This window comes from Leptopilina heterotoma, unplaced genomic scaffold, assembly GCF_015476425.1.
Source record: "Leptopilina heterotoma isolate Lh14 unplaced genomic scaffold, ASM1547642v1 Lhet_52, whole genome shotgun sequence".
Classification (NCBI taxonomy): domain Eukaryota; kingdom Metazoa; phylum Arthropoda; class Insecta; order Hymenoptera; family Figitidae; genus Leptopilina; species Leptopilina heterotoma.
The window spans coordinates 3,989,305-4,008,537 of NW_025111114.1; the positions used below are offsets into that span (position 1 = coordinate 3,989,305).

The 19,233-nt window shown below is 24.1% G+C and overlaps 2 protein-coding genes across 5 annotated transcripts in view; both read right to left on the minus strand.

Moving 5' to 3' along the window:
- The window catches only part of LOC122507999 (PDZ domain-containing protein 8), a 38,602-nt gene that overhangs the window by 13,761 nt on the left and 5,608 nt on the right, over positions 1–19,233 (minus strand). The window lies entirely within an intron of this gene.
- On the minus strand, positions 3,213–18,449 carry LOC122507998 (probable phospholipid-transporting ATPase IA). Of its 2 annotated transcripts, none has more exons than XM_043621056.1 (4): positions 18,427–18,449; positions 14,941–15,012; positions 8,114–10,489; positions 3,213–4,940 (listed from the first exon to the last, which is right to left on the minus strand). In XM_043621056.1, the coding sequence occupies exons 3-4, from the start codon at positions 10,342–10,344 to the stop codon at positions 3,278–3,280; spliced, it is 3,894 nt and encodes a 1,297-aa protein (XP_043476991.1). In that variant the 5' UTR covers positions 10,345–10,489; positions 14,941–15,012; positions 18,427–18,449; the 3' UTR covers positions 3,213–3,277. The 2 variants fall into 2 exon arrangements, with proteins under 2 accessions (XP_043476991.1, XP_043476989.1); XM_043621054.1 differs by having other exon boundaries at positions 18,251–18,433.

The following is a 19,233-nucleotide window of genomic DNA, read 5'->3' on the forward strand; positions in this document are numbered from 1 at the left end:
ATAATAATAATAATAATAATAATTAATAATATCAATAATTAATAATAATAATAAAAATAATAATAAATTAACACTTCCTTTGTTAATATTCAAACACATTTTTCTTGTTCGATAATATTTAAATATTAAGAAAGCACATTTATCTTTCTCCTAAATTCTACAGTTAAAAAATCATTTTTTCGCGATAAAAATAAACTAAACATCAAAAAATTCTGACCGCCAAGTCTTATCAAAAAATCACAGAATATTTCTTAAAAAAATAAGATATTAAATATATTTTATGTATTTTATGTATTTTTTTTTTTTTTTTTTTGGTAACTTTTCTTAAATTAAATTAAAATATAATCAAGACGGACAGAATTTTCAATGATATAGTCACGATTTAGAAATGTAAGTCTTATTAGAATGCTTTCAGAAAAAAAAATCAAAAGAATTCACTTTCAATTCTAATTTTATTAATTATTTATTAGATTTGTTCAATTTCACACCAAGTTTTTTTATTATTATACTTTTAGTTATGTTTTAACACTTTCAAAAGTTATTCTATTAATCACCTATATAATAGATTTTTGCATTAATTAAATTAATTAAATATAAACACTGAAAAAAAAATAAGAATCTTTAAATTCTCATTTATTTTTTCTTCTGTTTAATACACAACAAACTTATCGAGATTTTCGAAAATCTCATTATTTCTCTATTTTGAATTTATTGAATAAATTTTAATAAAACTTTATTAAAACAGAAATAAATATTTATCAATAGAATTTTATCAATAAAACTGATTTTATTAAATGTAGTTAATAAAATAGTTTCACTAAATTTTTTCTATTTCGAATTTAATAAAAATTTAATAAATAATATTTAAATTTAATAAAAATATTTATTTCCATTTCAAAATTTTAATAAAGTTTCGTTAAATTTATTTCGATTTCAAAATTTAAAAAAAAATTTCCCCATTTATTAAATAAATGTAAAAATATTTTTTTTTATCGACTAAATAAAATTTTGAAACACTAGGTACACTTGAAAATTATTCGTGCAAAAAGTTAATTTTCGCATTGTATGAATTTTTGCTAAATTCTTTTTTTCTTTCCATTTCGAGGAGAATTTCACACGAAATATTTAGTTTTCTATAATGTAGAATAAAATGGTTCCATTTACGTAGATTTTTAATGGTAATTTTTCCAAAACCGTGAAGTGTAAAAAACTCGTAAATTTATATTTTCTCTGATTTAAAATGATTTTGAGTTTCATTGTCAAAAATTCAATTTTACTACTAAATTTTTTGGCAATAAAAATTTCTTTTTTTGACTTTCATGTGAATGAAATTTTTTTTGACAATGATATTCGAGTTTCATTGTCAAAAATTCCATTTTACTACTAAATCTTTTGACAAAAATTTTTTTTCCAAAAGATTTAGAAGTAAAATTGTATTTTTGACATTTAAAGTCTGATTCTTGATCTTTTTTCTTGAAATTCAATTTTATTACTAAATCTTTTGGCAAAAATTTTTTTTTGCCAAAATATTTAGTAGTAAAATTGAATTTTTGACAATTAAAGTCTGATTCTTGAAATTTTACAAAATTGTCAATTTTTAGATGGAATTTTCGAAAAAGATTCAAAAAATTCAATTTAACTACTAAATCTTTTGGCAAAAAATTTTTTTTGCCAAAAGATTCAAAAATAAAATTGAATTTTTGACATTTAAAGTCAGATTCTTTATATTTTTTTCCAGAAATTGAATTTTATTACTAAATCTTTTGGCAAACAATTTTTTTTTTGACTTTCATGTCAATGAAATTTATTTTGACAATGAAATTCGACTTTTATTGTCAAAAATTCAATTTTACTACTAAATCTTTTAAGAAAAATTTTTTTGCCAAAAGATTTAGTAGTAAAATTCAATTTTTGACAATTAAAGTCTGATTCTTGATCTTTTTTCTTAAAATTTTACGAAATTGTCAATTTTTAGATGGAATTTTCGAAAAAGATTTAAATAATTTAATTTTACTACTAAATCTTTTGGCAAAAATTTTTTTTGCCTAAATTTTAATCAATTTTACAATTTAAAGTCTGATTCTTGATATTTTTTCTTGAAATTCAATTTTATTACTAAATCTTTTGGCAAAAAAAAATTTTTTGCTAAAAGATTTAGAAGTAAAATTAAATTTTTGACAATTTAAGTCTAATTCTTGAAATTTTACAAAATTGTCAATTTTTAGATGGAATTTTCAAAAAAGATTTTAAAAAAATTAAATTTCACTACTGAAACTTTTGGCAAAAAACTTTTTTTTCAAAAGATTTAGAAGTAAAATTGAATTTTTGACAATTAAAGTCTGATTCTTGATATTTTTTTTTGAAATTCAATTTTATTACTAAATCTTTTTGCAAAAAATTTTTTTTGACAAAATATTTAGTAGTAAAATTTAATTTTTGACAATTAAAGTCTGATTCTTGAAATTTTACAAAATTGTCAATTTTTAGATGGAATTTTCGAAAAAGATTCAAAAAATTCAATTTTACTACTAAATCTTTTGGCAAAAAATTTTTTTTGCCAAAAGATTCAGAAATAAAATTGCATTTTTGACATATATAGTCTGATTCTTTATCTTTTTTTCTAGAAATTCAATTTTATTACTAAATCTTTTGGCAAACAATTTTTTTTTTGACTTTCATGTCAATGAAATTTATTTTGACAATGAAATTCGACTTTTATTGTCAAAAATTCAATTTTACTACTAAATCTTTTAAGAAAAATTTTTTTGCCAAAAGATTTAGTAGTAAAATTCAATTTTTGACAATTAAAGTCTGATTTTTGATCTTTTTTCTTAAAATTTTACAAAATTGTCAATTTTTAGATGGAATTTTCGAAAAAGATTTAAATAATTTAATTTCACTACTTAATCTTTTGGAAAAAATTTTTTTTTGCTTAAATTTTAATCAATTTTACAATTTAAAGTCTGATTTTTGATCTTTTTTCTTGAAATTCAATTTTATTACAAAAACTTTTCGCAAAAAATTTTTTTTGACAAAAGATTTAGTAGTAAAATTGAATTTTTGACAATTAAAGTATGATTCTTTTTTGTTCTTGAAATTTTACAAAATTGTCAATTTTTAGATGGAATTTTCGAAAAAGATTCTCATCGATCAAAATATTCCTCCCGAATTTTCATCGTGATAAATATTCCTCTCGATTTTCATCGATAAAAATATTTCTCCGAATTTTCGTCAGGAAAAAATATTCCATTTCTCCCGAATTTTCACGCGAGAAAAATTACATTCCTCCCGGTTTTGGAAGATTAGTATCGTATGCTCGAATGACATCTGTCTGCGTGACAGTTCCCCCTTCCTCTTGCGAGAAAGCAAATCCATGTGACAATTCCACCTCAATATTAGAAGTAGAAGCAGCATTAGGCTTTCGTGTAAAAACATTTTTAACATTTTTCAACAACCTCGCAGTCTCGGTCAATGAACTTCGATAGTCTTGATTTTGAAAGACATCCCTCAAATCAGATTTATTAATTTCTTGTTCCCTCGCCGCCTCCGTCAACGATTTCCAAACAGTATTCTTCACTGCCTTTACAATCACATCCAACATTAAAACAGCCGACGGTATCAATATCAATCCCAACCAAAAGACAGGCGACGTAAATATCATTCTATCATTTCCCAACATCACCGCTCCAACATTAATAAACGGCCAAAAATTACTGTAAATCAATACAAACAAAAACCACAAAATAATTGAACCCCACGTCGCCAAATGCGTCACCCAAGTCCATGAATTCGTTATCAATCCAGCTTTTACACAAACAGCCACCACCACATAAGTGTAGACAATATTTCCCAAAACTAAATAACCCCCATCACGTCCATTCTTCCAAATGACGTCCTGCTGCAATGCGAACAACGGCAGCCAATAAAGTAACGACGAATGTATCAAGGCATTAAAAATCCAAATCCAGAAAACCTTGATATTAAAAGCGTATTCACTGTCATTTTTCGTCGCGTACAATCGCGGATGTGCCAAATGCGTTTCCGCCGAGCAGACCTTATCAAAAAGTCCCATTGCCAATGGCGGTGCCGCAGTGAACACCACATTATACAATCCAATCGACCATCTTTCAAATAAAATTTGTCCGGACCAGCCGGAATAGATCGCAAACCACAATTCAATCACATAAAGACAAATATTCTTGTAGAATGAATACAATATTAATTTACACATTCGACTATAGTTCCAAGAGCCATGAACAAATAGCAATCTCTTCAAAAAACGAAATTGCGCTATTGAATAATCACTCGCGCACGCTGCCTGCAATCCTTCAACGCCCGATATTCCAACTCCAATATGAGCCTTTTGTATCATTGCCACATCGTTGGCACCGTCGCCAATTGCCAATGTCACACTGTGCGTACTCGTCGTGACAAGATCGACGACCTCTGCCTTTTGCATTGGCGACACACGACAGCAAATCACCACCTTACACGATATACACAAATCGAGAAAATCACGTCTTAAATCACACGAGAGGGCATGCTGAAGACTGTGTCCGTCAATCACGAGACCAACGTCATTTTGGCACTTTAAATCCTGTCCGAGATCGTGACAATGCTGAACAATCGCTTCGCGTGTTTTATCGAGTGACGATTCATTCACTATTATCAATGGCATTGTGTGTGATATTAATTTACATGAGTAGCCAATATTTATTGCCGTCTCCTGTTTATCGCCAGTTAATACCCAGACTTTAATGTCGGCCTGTATTAGAGATTGAATTGTTTCCGGTACTTGATCCTGTAGTTGATCTTCAATTGCCGTTGCACCGAGGAGTGTTAATTTGTTTTCTATCAAATTTGCCGCGTCCTCGACTTTTGTATCACGATCGTTTATACTTGTGAGTGCTTTGTGATAGAGCTCCTTCCACCATTGATATCTGAAAGAGATGAAATATTTTTAGTATATTCATTCCTTGTTTTTTTTATAGGAATAAAATTATTATTCTTTTATGATTTAAATCAAAATTTACTATATTAATCTATATTAATTAATTAATTAATTAATTAATTAATTAATTAATTAATTAATAATCGTTGTATTAATAATCTGTTCGCAGTTTGAAGTCAATTGATGTTTGCTTTTTTGTTTTCTAACTTCTTTAATAATTTTTCTTTTTAAATATTTTCAATTTTAAAATATGTATTAAAAATTATTGAATTTTTGCAAAAAATTTGAAAATAATTGAATTCTTTCAAAGATTTTTTATTATTTATGAAAATAATTGAATTTATTCTCGCGAAGAATTTCTTTGAGTTTTTTTTTAAATAAAAAGCGTTCGAATCCTGCAGGGTTTGTTCTTCTCAAATTCCCTGATTTTTCCAGGTTTTCCAGGATAAAAAACAGAATTTTTCCAGGTTTTTAAAACGAGAATTATTCGAAAACAAAAAACTTCATTTTTAAATAAATATTTAATTATTATTTTTCAACAGGAATTAAGATTTTCAAAAATTTCAAATTCAATAACATATAATAATTAAAACTTGCTACTTTGTTACTGTAACTTCTTCAAAAACTATTTTCATCATTACAATTATTCATTACAATTACATTACTATTATTACAATTATTCTAAAATTTTCAACTAAAATTCTTCAATTTTTTAAAAATAATTTTTAAAAAAGTTCTTTGAGAATTTTCAAATTCTTTTGTTTACAATTTAATTTTACGAAATTTCGATTATTCTGACATTCTTCAATTAAATATATTAGAAATTAAAAACTTCAAATTTAATTAAAAAAATTCCATTAAACTTATTGAGAAAAATTAATTCTATCAAATTCTTAATTAAAAGTATAAAAAGTTCGAATTTTCAAGGATTTTAATTTGAAATTCATTTTTAAATCAATATTTATTAGAAAATTCAACGAGAATTCAATTATTTAACTATAAAAATAAATATTTCATTAAACAATTGAATGTTTCTCAAAATTGACAAATTTTAATGAAATTTTTAAGAATAATTACATTTTTCGAGAAATTTGATGAAAATTGTATTAAAAATAATTGAATTTCTGGCAAAAATTTTATTAAAAGTTTTGAAAATAATTTAATTGAGGAGAAAAATTTTATTATTTATAAAGATAATGGAAGAATTGAATTATTTTGAAAAATTTATAAAAATTCTTCGCAGGAATTCAATTATTTTTTTAAATAATTAAATTCTTCCCAAAAATTTAATTATTTTCATAAATAATAAAATTCATTCGCTGAAATTTAATTACTTTCATAAATTATAAAATTCTGCATTAAAATTTAATTATTTTCGTAAATAATACAATTCTTTTTAAGAAATTAATTATTTTTAAAAAATGTCAATAAACTTCTTTAAAACAATTTATTTATTTTCAATTTAAATTAAATTCAATGAAAATTAAATCATTTTGAAAAAATTACAAAAATTCTTTTGCAGAAATTCAATTATTTTCATAAATAATAAAACCCATCGCAGAATTTCAATTATTATTAAAAAATTTTGATAAAATTCTTATCTCAATTAAAAATATAAAAAGTTCAAATTTTCAAAGATCTTAATTTGAGATTCATTTTTAAATCAATATTTATTAGAAAATTCTACGAGAATTCAATTATTTAACTATAAAAATAAATATTTTATTAAACAATTGAATGTTTCTTAAAATTGAATTTTCATAAAGAATTTTATCAACAAATTTTTAAATAATTAAATTCTCTTGACAAATTTTAATAAAATTTTTAAGAGTAATTGAAATTCTGTCAAAAATTTTATTAAAAGTTTTGAAAATAATTGAATTTCGGAGAAAAATTTTATTATTTATAAAGATAATTGAAATTTTGACGAGAATTTTGGTAAATTTTAAAACATTATTGTATTTCTGCGAAGAATTTTATTAAAATTATTTTGGAAAAAAATGGAATTATTAAGCAAAGAATTTTTAAAAATAATTTTATTCTTTAAAGAAATTTAATTAAAAATTTATTGAAAATAATACTTAAATTCTAATAGATAAATTGTAGCAAAGGTTATTAAAAATTTTTTAAAACCTTTTAAATTATTATTTTACTTTTTAAATTAATTTTAAATTTAAAAACTTTTGAAATTCAATTATTTCTTAAAATATAAAATTGCAACGATTTTTAGCTCAAAATTTTTGAAATACAATTATTTCTGAGAATTACAATTGTTTGTAACTAAAATTTTCTTTAAGTCAAATATAATTAATAAACTTCAATAAAGATTTTCCAGAATTTAATTTTTTTAAAAACTTATAAATTAAAATGATTTTTAAAACAATATATCTGAATTTTTTTCTTATTTCTACAAATAATTGAATTTGTTTTAAATAATTAAGTTCTAGAAATATTTTCTTAGTGTTTATTAATTATAATTAACTTGAATAAATTTTTAGTTAAAAACAATTGCAATTTTCAGAAATAATTGAATTTTTTTTAAATAATTAAAATTTAGAAAAATTTCCTTAAAATTCTGTTTATTAATAATTTATAGTCAACTTGAAAAAACTGTCACAAATAATTGAATAAATTTTTTAAAAAACTTTTGAAATTCCATTATTACTCAAAATTGCAACTGTTTTTTACTGAAATTTTTTTTTACGTTAATTATAATTAATAAATTTTAAGAAAACTTGTAGACTTTATTTTTAGAATTTGATTATTTAAAACAAATTCAATTATTTATAGAAATAAGGAAAGAAAATTTAGATATTGCATTTAAATTCATTATTCAATTCAAAAGTTTTCATGGTGAAAAAAAATTCAAGCAGAATTTAAGATTTTTAAGTTCAGCAAAAATATTTTGGTCGAACACCAAAAATTGGTAATAATTCCAGAAAATTTGTATTTTTCCAGTACTTTTAATAAAATTCTCTGACATTTCTCTGATCTTCCTGAACTGAATCCTGAAGCAAAACATTAATATTTAAGTATTTTCTAAAGAAAACGATCGAAAAGGGTAAAATAAAAGAAAAAGTGACAATTACTATACAAAATGTAGAAAAAAAGTAAAAATAAATAAAACCGAATAAAATTAGAAAGAAGAATTAAAAAAATTACCTGTTCTCAGGAACATCAGCAACGGCAAAACAAAGTGTCCTCAAACCCTCAGTAGCGAATGCTTCCAAATGCTCAAGAGTAACATCTCGAAAATCATCAAAACCTTCCGGTTCAATATCACTCTCACCAGTTGGTGTCGTTGCCAATCTTTCATAAATCACCGAATCCGCTCCCTTGCAATAAATCTTAATTTTCCCCTCCGGTGTTCGTAGAATAATTGACATTCTCTTTCTCGACGACGTGAATTCAATAACATTCAACACTTCATATCTCAATCGTTCGCCAAGTGCAATAATTTCCACATAAGTCGGTGTTCTGGTTTCGAAAATATATCCAAACTTTCTCGCTCCATCGACAAGTGCCCTCTCATCAGGCGACGCCGCATGATAAACAATCGTATTATCAACTTTCTCCGGTATCACCGTATGACAAGCCGACAGCATTATCATAAATTCATGCAAAATAGCCGCATGTTTCGTACGATTACGATCCGTACTCTTTCTCCCCTGAACAATATCCTTCACCAATTGACAATCAAATTCACTGCACGATGACGATGACGACGACGAAGCCGATGTCGATGTCGAATTAACCGTCGTCTCCATATTTCTCGACGAACCACTTCCCGGTCTACTTGTAATTCCATTCGTTTCACTGACGTCACTCGGTTTCTCCACAATCGGCAAATCGTAAACTTTTCCCGAGACGGTGCACCTCTTGAATTCCATCACATTTTTCGTCAGAGTTCCCGTTTTATCAGTGAAAATATAACCAACCATTCCCAATTCCTCATTTAAATTACTCGTTCTCGCCATTGCCGGTGTATCAGTATCGGGATGATACATTTCAATGTCCATGTTGATGAAAGTCGCCTGTATAAAGCGGACAACTTCCAATGTGACTTGCAACGAGATTGGTATCAAATTATTAAAGAGAATGATAAATGTCAAGAGATTTATGGCAAAGTTCCTCGAGATATCGTTCTTTGATCCAAGATACCAGAGACCATTTTCGTTCGCATTCATCCAGAGGTAATTAAATACGGCCGAAAGCAAGCAGAGGAAGAGTAGTATAAAGAAGAGCATTAATATTTGCGTGTTTGTCATTCGATCAAGTGTGGAACGTTTCAAAGGCGCTGTTGTCGTATTATTTTGCATTAGTTTTGTATCATGCCCCGTGTAGATAACAACACCGAATGCCCATTTCGTATTCCTGAGCATTGCACCCCTTAGGAGTAATTGATCCGGACCTAGGGGAATACTCTGTTTGTTTGTCTCGCGCAGCACTCCGTTGAATTCATACAAATGACGATTAGGCGCTTCGCATTGAATGTTGGCGCGAAAATTCATCAGCTCCACCGTATCGAGAAGAGTGCTGGTGTCGGTGTGCGCTTGTCGGATTTTTAGATTCGTCTCACCGTCTAAATTCGCCGTCTCTATGAAACTTATCCCCTGGGGTTCGGAACTCGACAGGAGAATCAAATCGGCCGGGAAGAATGTGTTATTGTGGACTTTTACCACATCGCCAACGGACACGTTTCTCCACTGTACCAATTGCCATTTACCGTCCCTCAGCACCTCGACCTCGCGCATATTCGTCTCATCGTCCGCCCGATGCCTTTTTATGTCCTCAACAATTTCCTTAATTGCCGACACACTCAAAATAAAGATCAACGGCACTAGTGTCGTATACCTTCCAGTTGGCGAGACATCCGGAATTTGCTGCATCAAAGCAATGAAGAGAAAAAAACAATTACTATACCTTCGAAATTGTTCGAAGAGAAAAGATGGAACAAAGGACAAAATTGAATATTTCGCCGTTGTCACATGATTGTTCCGATACTTTGCCGGCTGATGGAGAACATTAACAAACACGACTCTCTCCTCCTGGATTTCGGATTCCTGCTGCGAGAGTTGTTGCCTAGGCATGTCCGTTTCGCTTCTCTCCTCAAGAGGTCTTGTGCTTAATTCAACAATTTCGCCACTCTCCTGATTTTCTAAATTATTCCGTGGATCGAGACGTATTTGTACATTGTCGACATTATCAATTTCACTGAGATCAATCGGCGAGCCAATGATATAGGGTCCGGTTGTTTTATTATTTAAATTGTTACGAGGACTCGCCGATGGTGAACCATCCATGTGGGGTATTGCTGCTAAATCCGGTGGTGTATAAGGCGATATTGGTTCTTGATGTGGAACACGGTGGTTCCCTTTGGGTGTGGATTGCATCTGATGAGCCGGGATCGTTTATTACTTGAAAGGAAATTAAATTTGGTGTTGTGCTCCAAACATATTGCCAAATAATCAGCATCTCACAGATAGTTCTTTTGAATCACTCACGATGGCAGACAATCCAATGCAGGATCCGTTCAAACTGGAAAAAAGAAATGAAAAGATCAATTTAATTCTTTTAAAAAAATTATAAAAGATCAATTTAGTAAATTTAGGATTTATTTAAGCATTAAAGGATCTTTGTCCGAATTTCTTCGTTTTTATTTACCTTAATATTAAAACTGCTCTTAATTAATAAAAAAAAAATTTAATAATTTTTAAACATTAAAAAATTAATATAATAATTTTTAAACATTAAAAAAATTAATTTAATAATTTTTAAACAAAAAGAAGATGAATTTAATAAATTTTAGACAATAACAGACTTTGCACTCGATAATTAATTTTTAAAAAGTAGCAAAAAATTAGCTAAAAAAAGTAGCTATCGAAAAATTAAACTTGACGACAAAAAAAAACTCGTTTTAAAAACTTCAACAAAACTGACAAAAATTCCATCCTATATTTTATATTCCTGACTTTTTCCTAATTTTTATCGAAAATATTGACTTCTTTCTTATCCCGCTAATAAATTGAATTCCTGCAACGAATTTTATTATTCTTGAAAGAATTTAAATATTTATAAAAATAATTTAATTCTTGCGAAGAATTTTATAAAATTTTTTTAATAATTGTTTTCTTTCGACTAATTTTATGCAAATTCTAATTTAAATAATAAATTGAATTGCTGAGAAATTTTTATTATTCATGAAAAGAATTGAATTTTTACAAAGATTTTTTCAAAAAATTTTTTAAATAATAATAGGATTGAATTCTGTTTGGAAATTTTATGAAAATAGTAAATATTGAAATTCATTGAAATGCAAAAAGTTTTTTAAAAATCCTAATTAAATTTTACAAAAATTTCTATTAAAACTTTTTAAAATAATTGAATGTCTGTGTGGAATTTTATTAAATATTTTTGAAAATAATTGAATTCCTAAAAAGCATTTTAATATTTACAAAAATAATTGAATTCTTGCGAAAACGATTTTATTAGAATTTTATAAAATAATTGAATTTACAAAAAAAATTTTTTTACTTTTATAAATAATTGACTTCTTGTGATGAATATTGTTATTTATAAAAATAATTGCATTTTCAAAAATAGTTTTTGTTAGTATTTATCGAAGTAATTGAATTCTTTCAAAGAATTTTTTATGTAAATAATTGAATTCTTGGGAAGAATTTTATTAAAATCTATAAAAATAATTAAATTATTTTAAAAAAATTCTAATTAAAAAAGTAATTTAAAATAATTGATTTCTTTCGAACAATTTTTTAAAAATATTTGAAAATAATTGAATTCCTGTGAAAAATACTAATATTTTTGTAAATAAATCAATTCAAAAAAACATTCTTTAAATAATTGCATTTCTCGAGGAATTAAAATTAAATTTTTGAGAATAATTAAATTTTTTGAGCAATACCTATAAAATTGGATTAAAAGTAATTGAAATCCTACGATGAATTTTATTATTTATGAAAATAACTGAATTCTGGCGAACGATTTTATTAGAATTTTTAAAAATAATTGAATTCCTGAGAATAATTTTATGATTTATGAAAATAATTGAATAGTTACGAAAAATTTTATTAAAATGTTTAACAAGAATTGGATTTCTGTGAAAAATTGTGTTTTTTTTAATATAATTAAATTCTTGAGAACGATTTTATTAGAATTTTTTAAAAAAATAATTCATTTCTTTCGACTAATTTTATGCAAATTCTAATTTAAATAATTGAATTGCTGAGAAATTTTTATTATTCATGAAAAGAATTGAATTTTTACAAAGATTTTTTCAAAAAATTTTTTAAATAATAATAGGATTGAATTCTGTTTGGAAATTTTATGAAAATAGTAAATATTGAAATTCATTGAAATGCAAAAAGTTTTTTAAAAATCCTAATTAAATTTTACAAAAATTTCTATTAAAACTTTTTAAAATAATTGAATGTCTGTGTGGCATTTTATTAAAATTTTTTGAAAATAATTGAATTCCTAAAAAGCATTTTAATATTTACAAAAATAATTGAATTCTTGCGAAAACGATTTTATTAGAATTTTCTAAAATAATTGAATTTACAAAAAAAATTTTTTTACTTTTATAAATAATTGAATTCTTGTGATGAATATTGTTATTTATAAAAATAATTGAATTTTCGAAAATAATTTTCTAATTTATGAAAATAATTGAATTTTCAAAAATAGTTTTTGTTATTTATCGAAGTAATTCCTGTGAAAAATATTAAAATTTTTGTAAATAATTGTATTCAAAAAAACATTTTTTTAAATAATTGCTTTTTTCGAGAAAATTAAATTAAAATTTTAAGAATAATTACATTTTTTGAGCAATTCCTGTAAAATTGTATTTAAAAATAATTGAAATCCTGCAATGAATTTTATTATTTATGAAAATAATTGAATATTTACTAAGAATTTAATTAAAATTTTCAAAAATAATTGAAATCCTGCGATGAATTTTATTATTTATGAAAATAATTGAATTGTGGCGAACAATTTTATTAGAAGTTTTAAAAATAATTGAATTCCTGAGAAGAATTTTATGATTTATGAAAATAATTGAATAGTTGCGAAAAATTTTATTAAAATGTTTAACAAGAATTTAACCTTGCTAAAAAGAAATACTTTTTCCGAACAAAAGTCAAAGTGTTTCCAAATTGTTAAAGGAAACCATAAATTGAAATATAACCTATGACCAGATGTCTAAAGAACGACCTTTTTAAGGGTACGGTCGAGAGTGTATACATATACACATTCTAAAATGAGTCTAAACACTAGCAACGTTAATTTTCATTTGCAAATGAATAAATAAAACAATAAATAAAAATTATTAACAATTATAAATAATTAATATTTTAATATTATTAATAATGTGTATAAATAAATATTTATTGTTTATAAAATAATTAATAACAAATAAATACCCACAAAGTATAAATAAAAGCAATAAACCAATAATAATTCACAAATTATTAATAACAATTTATAAAAAAAAAATAAATAATCATAAAATAGAAATAAATAATTAAATAATGCGACAATTACGTTAAAAATTACGATAAAATTAAAATTCAAAAACCTACATAAATTTAAAAATTATAAACAATTAAACTACGCTATAAAAATTGTTGTAAAATTATTATTAACTAGATTTATAACAATATTTTGTAAAATCTCAAGAAACGTGAAATAATATCCCTACTATTTTAGAAAGAGACACTGACCTAGGATACAACCCTCAAGGACTCAGCCTCTTTATGAGGGTTGGTTCAAGAAGAGCCAATACCGAAACGACAGAATCAAATCTTTTAACTTTTTACCAATCTGATAATTAGTCAGCCTCTTTTTTCCATTTCCCTAAAAATATTTTCCAAAAATCTGGAAACTCCCAAAAATCTTAGTGGGCACTTAAAAAACAGTGTCCTCACCAAGACAAGTCAGTTAAAATCAGTCACTTCTTCTCAGTGCCAAGTTCGAAAAGTGTCTAAAGCATACATCCAATTCTAGAAAAAGTTCTTAATTTCCATTTGAAAAGTAGTGCGTGTTTATTCCTATTAAAATCAAAAATCCTGATGAAAGAAAATTATAACACTATTCAAACTCGATCGAAGTGTCCCGAACTATCAGGCGAGAGTCTAGACATAATTTTATTTATTAAATATTAATTTATTTAATAAATAGAATTTAAAATAATTATGTTTAGTCCATAGGACGTAACAAATTATTTTTAAAAAAAATTAAAATTTTATTTAAAATAATTAAATTATTTCGAACAATTTTATTAAAATATTTGAAAAGAATAAATTGAATTTCTGTGAAAAATTTTTTTGTTTTTGAAAATATAATTGAATTCTTCATAAGAATTTTTCATAAACATTTGTTGTACTTATTTTAAAAATAATTGAAATTCTTCGATGAGTTTTATTAATTATGAAAATAATTGAATTTTTGCTTAGAATTTTATCAAAAATTTATTTAAAAAATGGAATTTCCATATTTTTTTGAAATTTTTCTGAAAATGCTATTCTAAATTAATTGAATTCCTGTAAAAATTTATAATTTATAAAAATAATTGAATTTTATAAATTTAAAAAAAAAATTTTCGAAATTTTATGAAAATACTAGATATTGAATTCTGAATATTTTTTGAAAATAATTGAATCGTTTTAAAGAATTTGTTTATAATTTTTGAGAATAGTTTTTTAAATTCTAGTATTAGTAGTGGAAATTCTTTTTAAAAAAACAGAAATAGTAGCTTTTAGTGGCTGAAATCTAAAAAAAAGTACACAAATAGTATCATAACGTAAAAAAAAGTAGTAAATATTAGGTTTCAGTAGATGAGTGCGAAGGCTGCAATAATCTAAAAAAGCAAATAATTTTTAAACAAAAATCAAATAATTTGTTTTTCATTTTCGAAAAAGTGCGAAAAAAGGTCAAAATTTTCAATTATTGGAAAATTAAAATTTGCTTACCTTAAAGGTGAAAGGGATTTTTGGTAATTATCAGCTGTCCTACACCATCCTGAGAATTTTTGAAGATCAACCCTAGGAAACGATCCGTATGTCAACATTTTGGAGCAATTAAATTCCAGTTTCTGATTAAATACCGTCACACAACTTTTATTTCCAAAATATTCTTTACTTTAAATATTGAAATAAAAAGGTCTGAAAAAACAATTTATTTTTAATAAATATTATCTCACAAAATGTGTAAAAATAAAAAAAAAAAAACTCTAAAGTTTCTAAGCTTATAATAATAATTTCTTTTATTCTATTTAAAAAAATAGATAATAATAAAAATAATAATTATAAAATAACAATCAGTTTATAGAAAAAATATAAATAAATAAAAGATAGTTTTTATTTTGTAAAACAAAATATAATAAAAATACGTTCACAGGAAAAAATTCGAAAATTAAAAAATTCACTTTTTATTTTAGTAAAAAATATAAAATATAATAATAATAATAATATTAATAATAATAATAATAATATTTATAATAAAAATATTAATAATAGTAAAGAAATAAAAATATGTTTACAGAAAAAATTTGCAAATGAAAAAGTGCATTTTTTTTATTTTTGAGTGAAAAAAAATGTAAAATTGTGAAACGTGTCAAAAGTGAAGTAGAGAAAATGATGACTGATGAAATTTATAATGATTATAATCTTATCATATTGTAAAGTCTAATAGAATGATATCATATTTCCAGAGTATTATAACATTTTCTATGCTCTTTTAACAGTTATTATTTGAGTAATCATCTCTCCTATCAGTAACAACTTTTAACTCATTGCGTCATTCAAGAGAATCAACCGTGTTAAAAACTTTACAAGGCCATTTTTTTTACAAAAGCTTTCAAAATAAAAATTCTATAATGAAAAATTTTTATTTTTAAATAATTTTCAAAATAAAAAAAAAATTTCTTTCTAAAAATTAAAAAAAACAAGTTATTAAAAATTGTTCTATTTATTCTATTCTTCGCAAATAAATTATTTCAAAATAAATTCTAATGCAAAATTCCAATTTTTAAATAAATTTTAAATCAAAGAATAGCAAATTGGGGAAAAACATTACAAATTTGGAAAGAAAATAATAATAATAATAATAAATTTGGAAAAAATAAAGAAAAAAAAGTCCTAACAAATTAGATTCTATATAAAATAATTTCTTCACAAATAAATTGTTACAAAAAGTTGTTTCAAAATAAATTCTAATTCAAAATTCGAATTATTAAATAAAAAATGCAAATAATTTCTTGACAAACTAATACAAAAAGTTATTTCAAAATAAATTTCTAGTGCAAAATAAAAAAATCAAATTTTCAATAATTGTTTTTTTTAACAAATGGAAAAAAAATTTATTACGTAAAACAGGAAAAACAAAAAAAAACACTGATAAGAACTATGATAATTTTTAAATGACCAAGAAAAAGATAAAGTTTAATTGAATAATACCTGACACGTTTCATTTTATGCGGATTGATGAATTAAAAAAAAGTTATTTCAATTTTAATTATTTCTCAATAAAAAAAATTTTTTTTTGTGAAACAACAAACTTATTCTCGTAAAAATTTTTTAATAATGAGCCGGAACTCTCAGAGATTTTCATTATTCACTAAAGAAATGTCAAATCAATTTGAAATCACGTGACTATTTTAGAATTATGATCGCGTGCGAGGTGTGTCGAAGGTGTGGTTCTTCACCTTCTTTTTCTTTTCAAACTATCTTCCTGTCGTCGAAAAAATTCTTTCAAACTAATAAATGCCTTTTTTTTAACAAAATCTAAATTAAATTAATATTTTTTTTCTCCCAGTTAATTATTTTTAATAGAAAAAGAAAAATGTTTTTTTTTGTCTAAAAAAATGGAACTTTCTTTACTGCTTAATTAATTTTTTTTCTCATTAATCTAATTAGAAAATTAAAAATTAGAAAAATTAAAAAAAACTTGATAATTTATTATTTTTAAAATTTATTTCTTTATTATTATTATATAAAAAAATATAATTATATTTATTTTTTTATTCATTTATTTATTTATCCAGTAAAAAGAAACAAAGTATTGACGTTTTATTGAAAAAAAAATAATTTTTTATTTCATTTCGTGTTAAAATTAAATTTTTATCGTTTAATTATAATCGAAACTGAACGTAAACAATGGAAGAATGAAGAACTCGTGGTGAGGGGGAGGGGGGCAGGGGGGAATCTATAAAAAGAAACAATTTTATATTCTTTTTATATAAAGGTGTTTAAATGGGAGTGTGTAAAGATTTTCCCCCCCATTTTCTAAAAGAGGATTGCTTCTAAAAGATTAAGACAGGTTCTCATTTTATTTTAAAAAAAGACGTAAAGAAAGTCTATAGACCTTCTTTTTTTCTTGTTAAAATGTCACCAGTTGCTTTGTGTCCTCGATTAAAGGGTATGACATCTACGCCCCAGTATAATAGTTGGAACACATATCGACATTACTATCGTCTCTCTTTTCCCTCTAACACAAACAATAATAATTTGTGCAGAATGTCATGGATGATACTTTAATATCCTGATGACTAATCTCACAATCACAAAAATCAATAAAAAAAGAGAGAGAAGAAAAATGAAACACAAAACCTAATGAGTATTCATTAGAAATTGATCAATGACGTACAATAATTAAAAATTCATATTCCACGATAAACACAACTCAATGAACATAAAGTATAATTTAAAATTCATTTACAAACACTCCTGTGCTCTAATTTCATAACAATAAACTAGAAATAATAGAAAAAAATAAATTAACCAGAATCAACAGAATTATGATTATTGAAAAAAAATTCAAATCATAAAAATAAAAAATTTTACCGTAACAACAGGAAATAATGCCGCAGTCAAAAATTTATTACCTATTACCTAATTCTTTTTTTTTCGCATGAAAAAATAGTGAAAAAAAACACTTGTGCCACGAGTGCAAAATGATAAAAAAAAATGCTATTTGAGTAAAAAATAAAGATATAAATTAAAAACAACTAAGTATTGAACATATAAACATATTTCAAAATTTTCACCAACAAACCTCGATATTATTTGAAGGATAATAAAAGAAAATCCATTCGGAGATGTCACAAGAAAATGGTATAAATTTTCTTGTCAAAATGTACAAATTGCTTGAATGAAGAATAAATTGTTTTTCCACACATAATCAATTTGATTGAGAGATAAATTGCTAATAACGGTATTTTAATGTACCAACAAATTTGTTCATCAGTTTAATCGTATAAAAATAAACTTTTCTTATATTTACTTCCTTCTAGCGCACTGACAAACAGAAAGAAAGGTTATGTCAGTATTCAAAAAAAGGATGATAAATGCTCCAAATGGTAATTAGATTAAAACCATTTTTACACACAAAACATTAGAATTACTTTACTTAATTGTTGACAATTGATAAAAAAACAATAAATTAAATGGTAATTATACTTTTTTTTTAAAGGCGACAACTTTAACAAATATTAGTCTTGAAACGTCACATAAGGAACTAAGAATATTGAAAATTAGAAAACTAGGGAATTTCGCGCAAACGTACTAGATTTTCCTTCTATTGGCTGGTTTAACGGAACGAAGATTCAAAATAATGTTGTTTGGGTAAATATAATTATTTCTTTTTTTTTAATTATTGAACTCTTCCTAGAGAAAAGTAATTGTTTCTTATTTTTTCTCTAGCCTCAGGGAGCGAAAATTCTATAAAGTTATTATTAATATTTTCATTGTGGAAAAAGCCGCTTATATTATTTTTCAATAAAAATATTAATTAATATTCAATTTATTTTATTATTATTTTTATTATTATTATTATTATATTATTATTAATAATATTACTATTATTATCATTACCTTTGCCATCAGTAATATATTTCTTTATTATTATTATTATTTTAATTTTAATTTTTATTAATTTGCAAAGTTATTAAAAATATAAAAATACACTTACCTTTTTTAACAAATAGTTTTTAAATCACACACTTTTATAACTAATAATTATTTCAAGAATACACTGTAATTAATTAACACTTTCACAAAACTTATTTTCTTAAAACGATTGTAATTAATGTAATTATTATAATTGTGATTATTCCAATAAATATTGTAATAATAATTACAAATAATTAATTAACTATTAACTATTTATAATAATTATAAAGTAAATTAGAATATTTTGTTAATTAACTGCTTTTCTTGGAAAAGAATTTAAAAATTATAAATTTTACAGTTCGAAAGAATTATAAT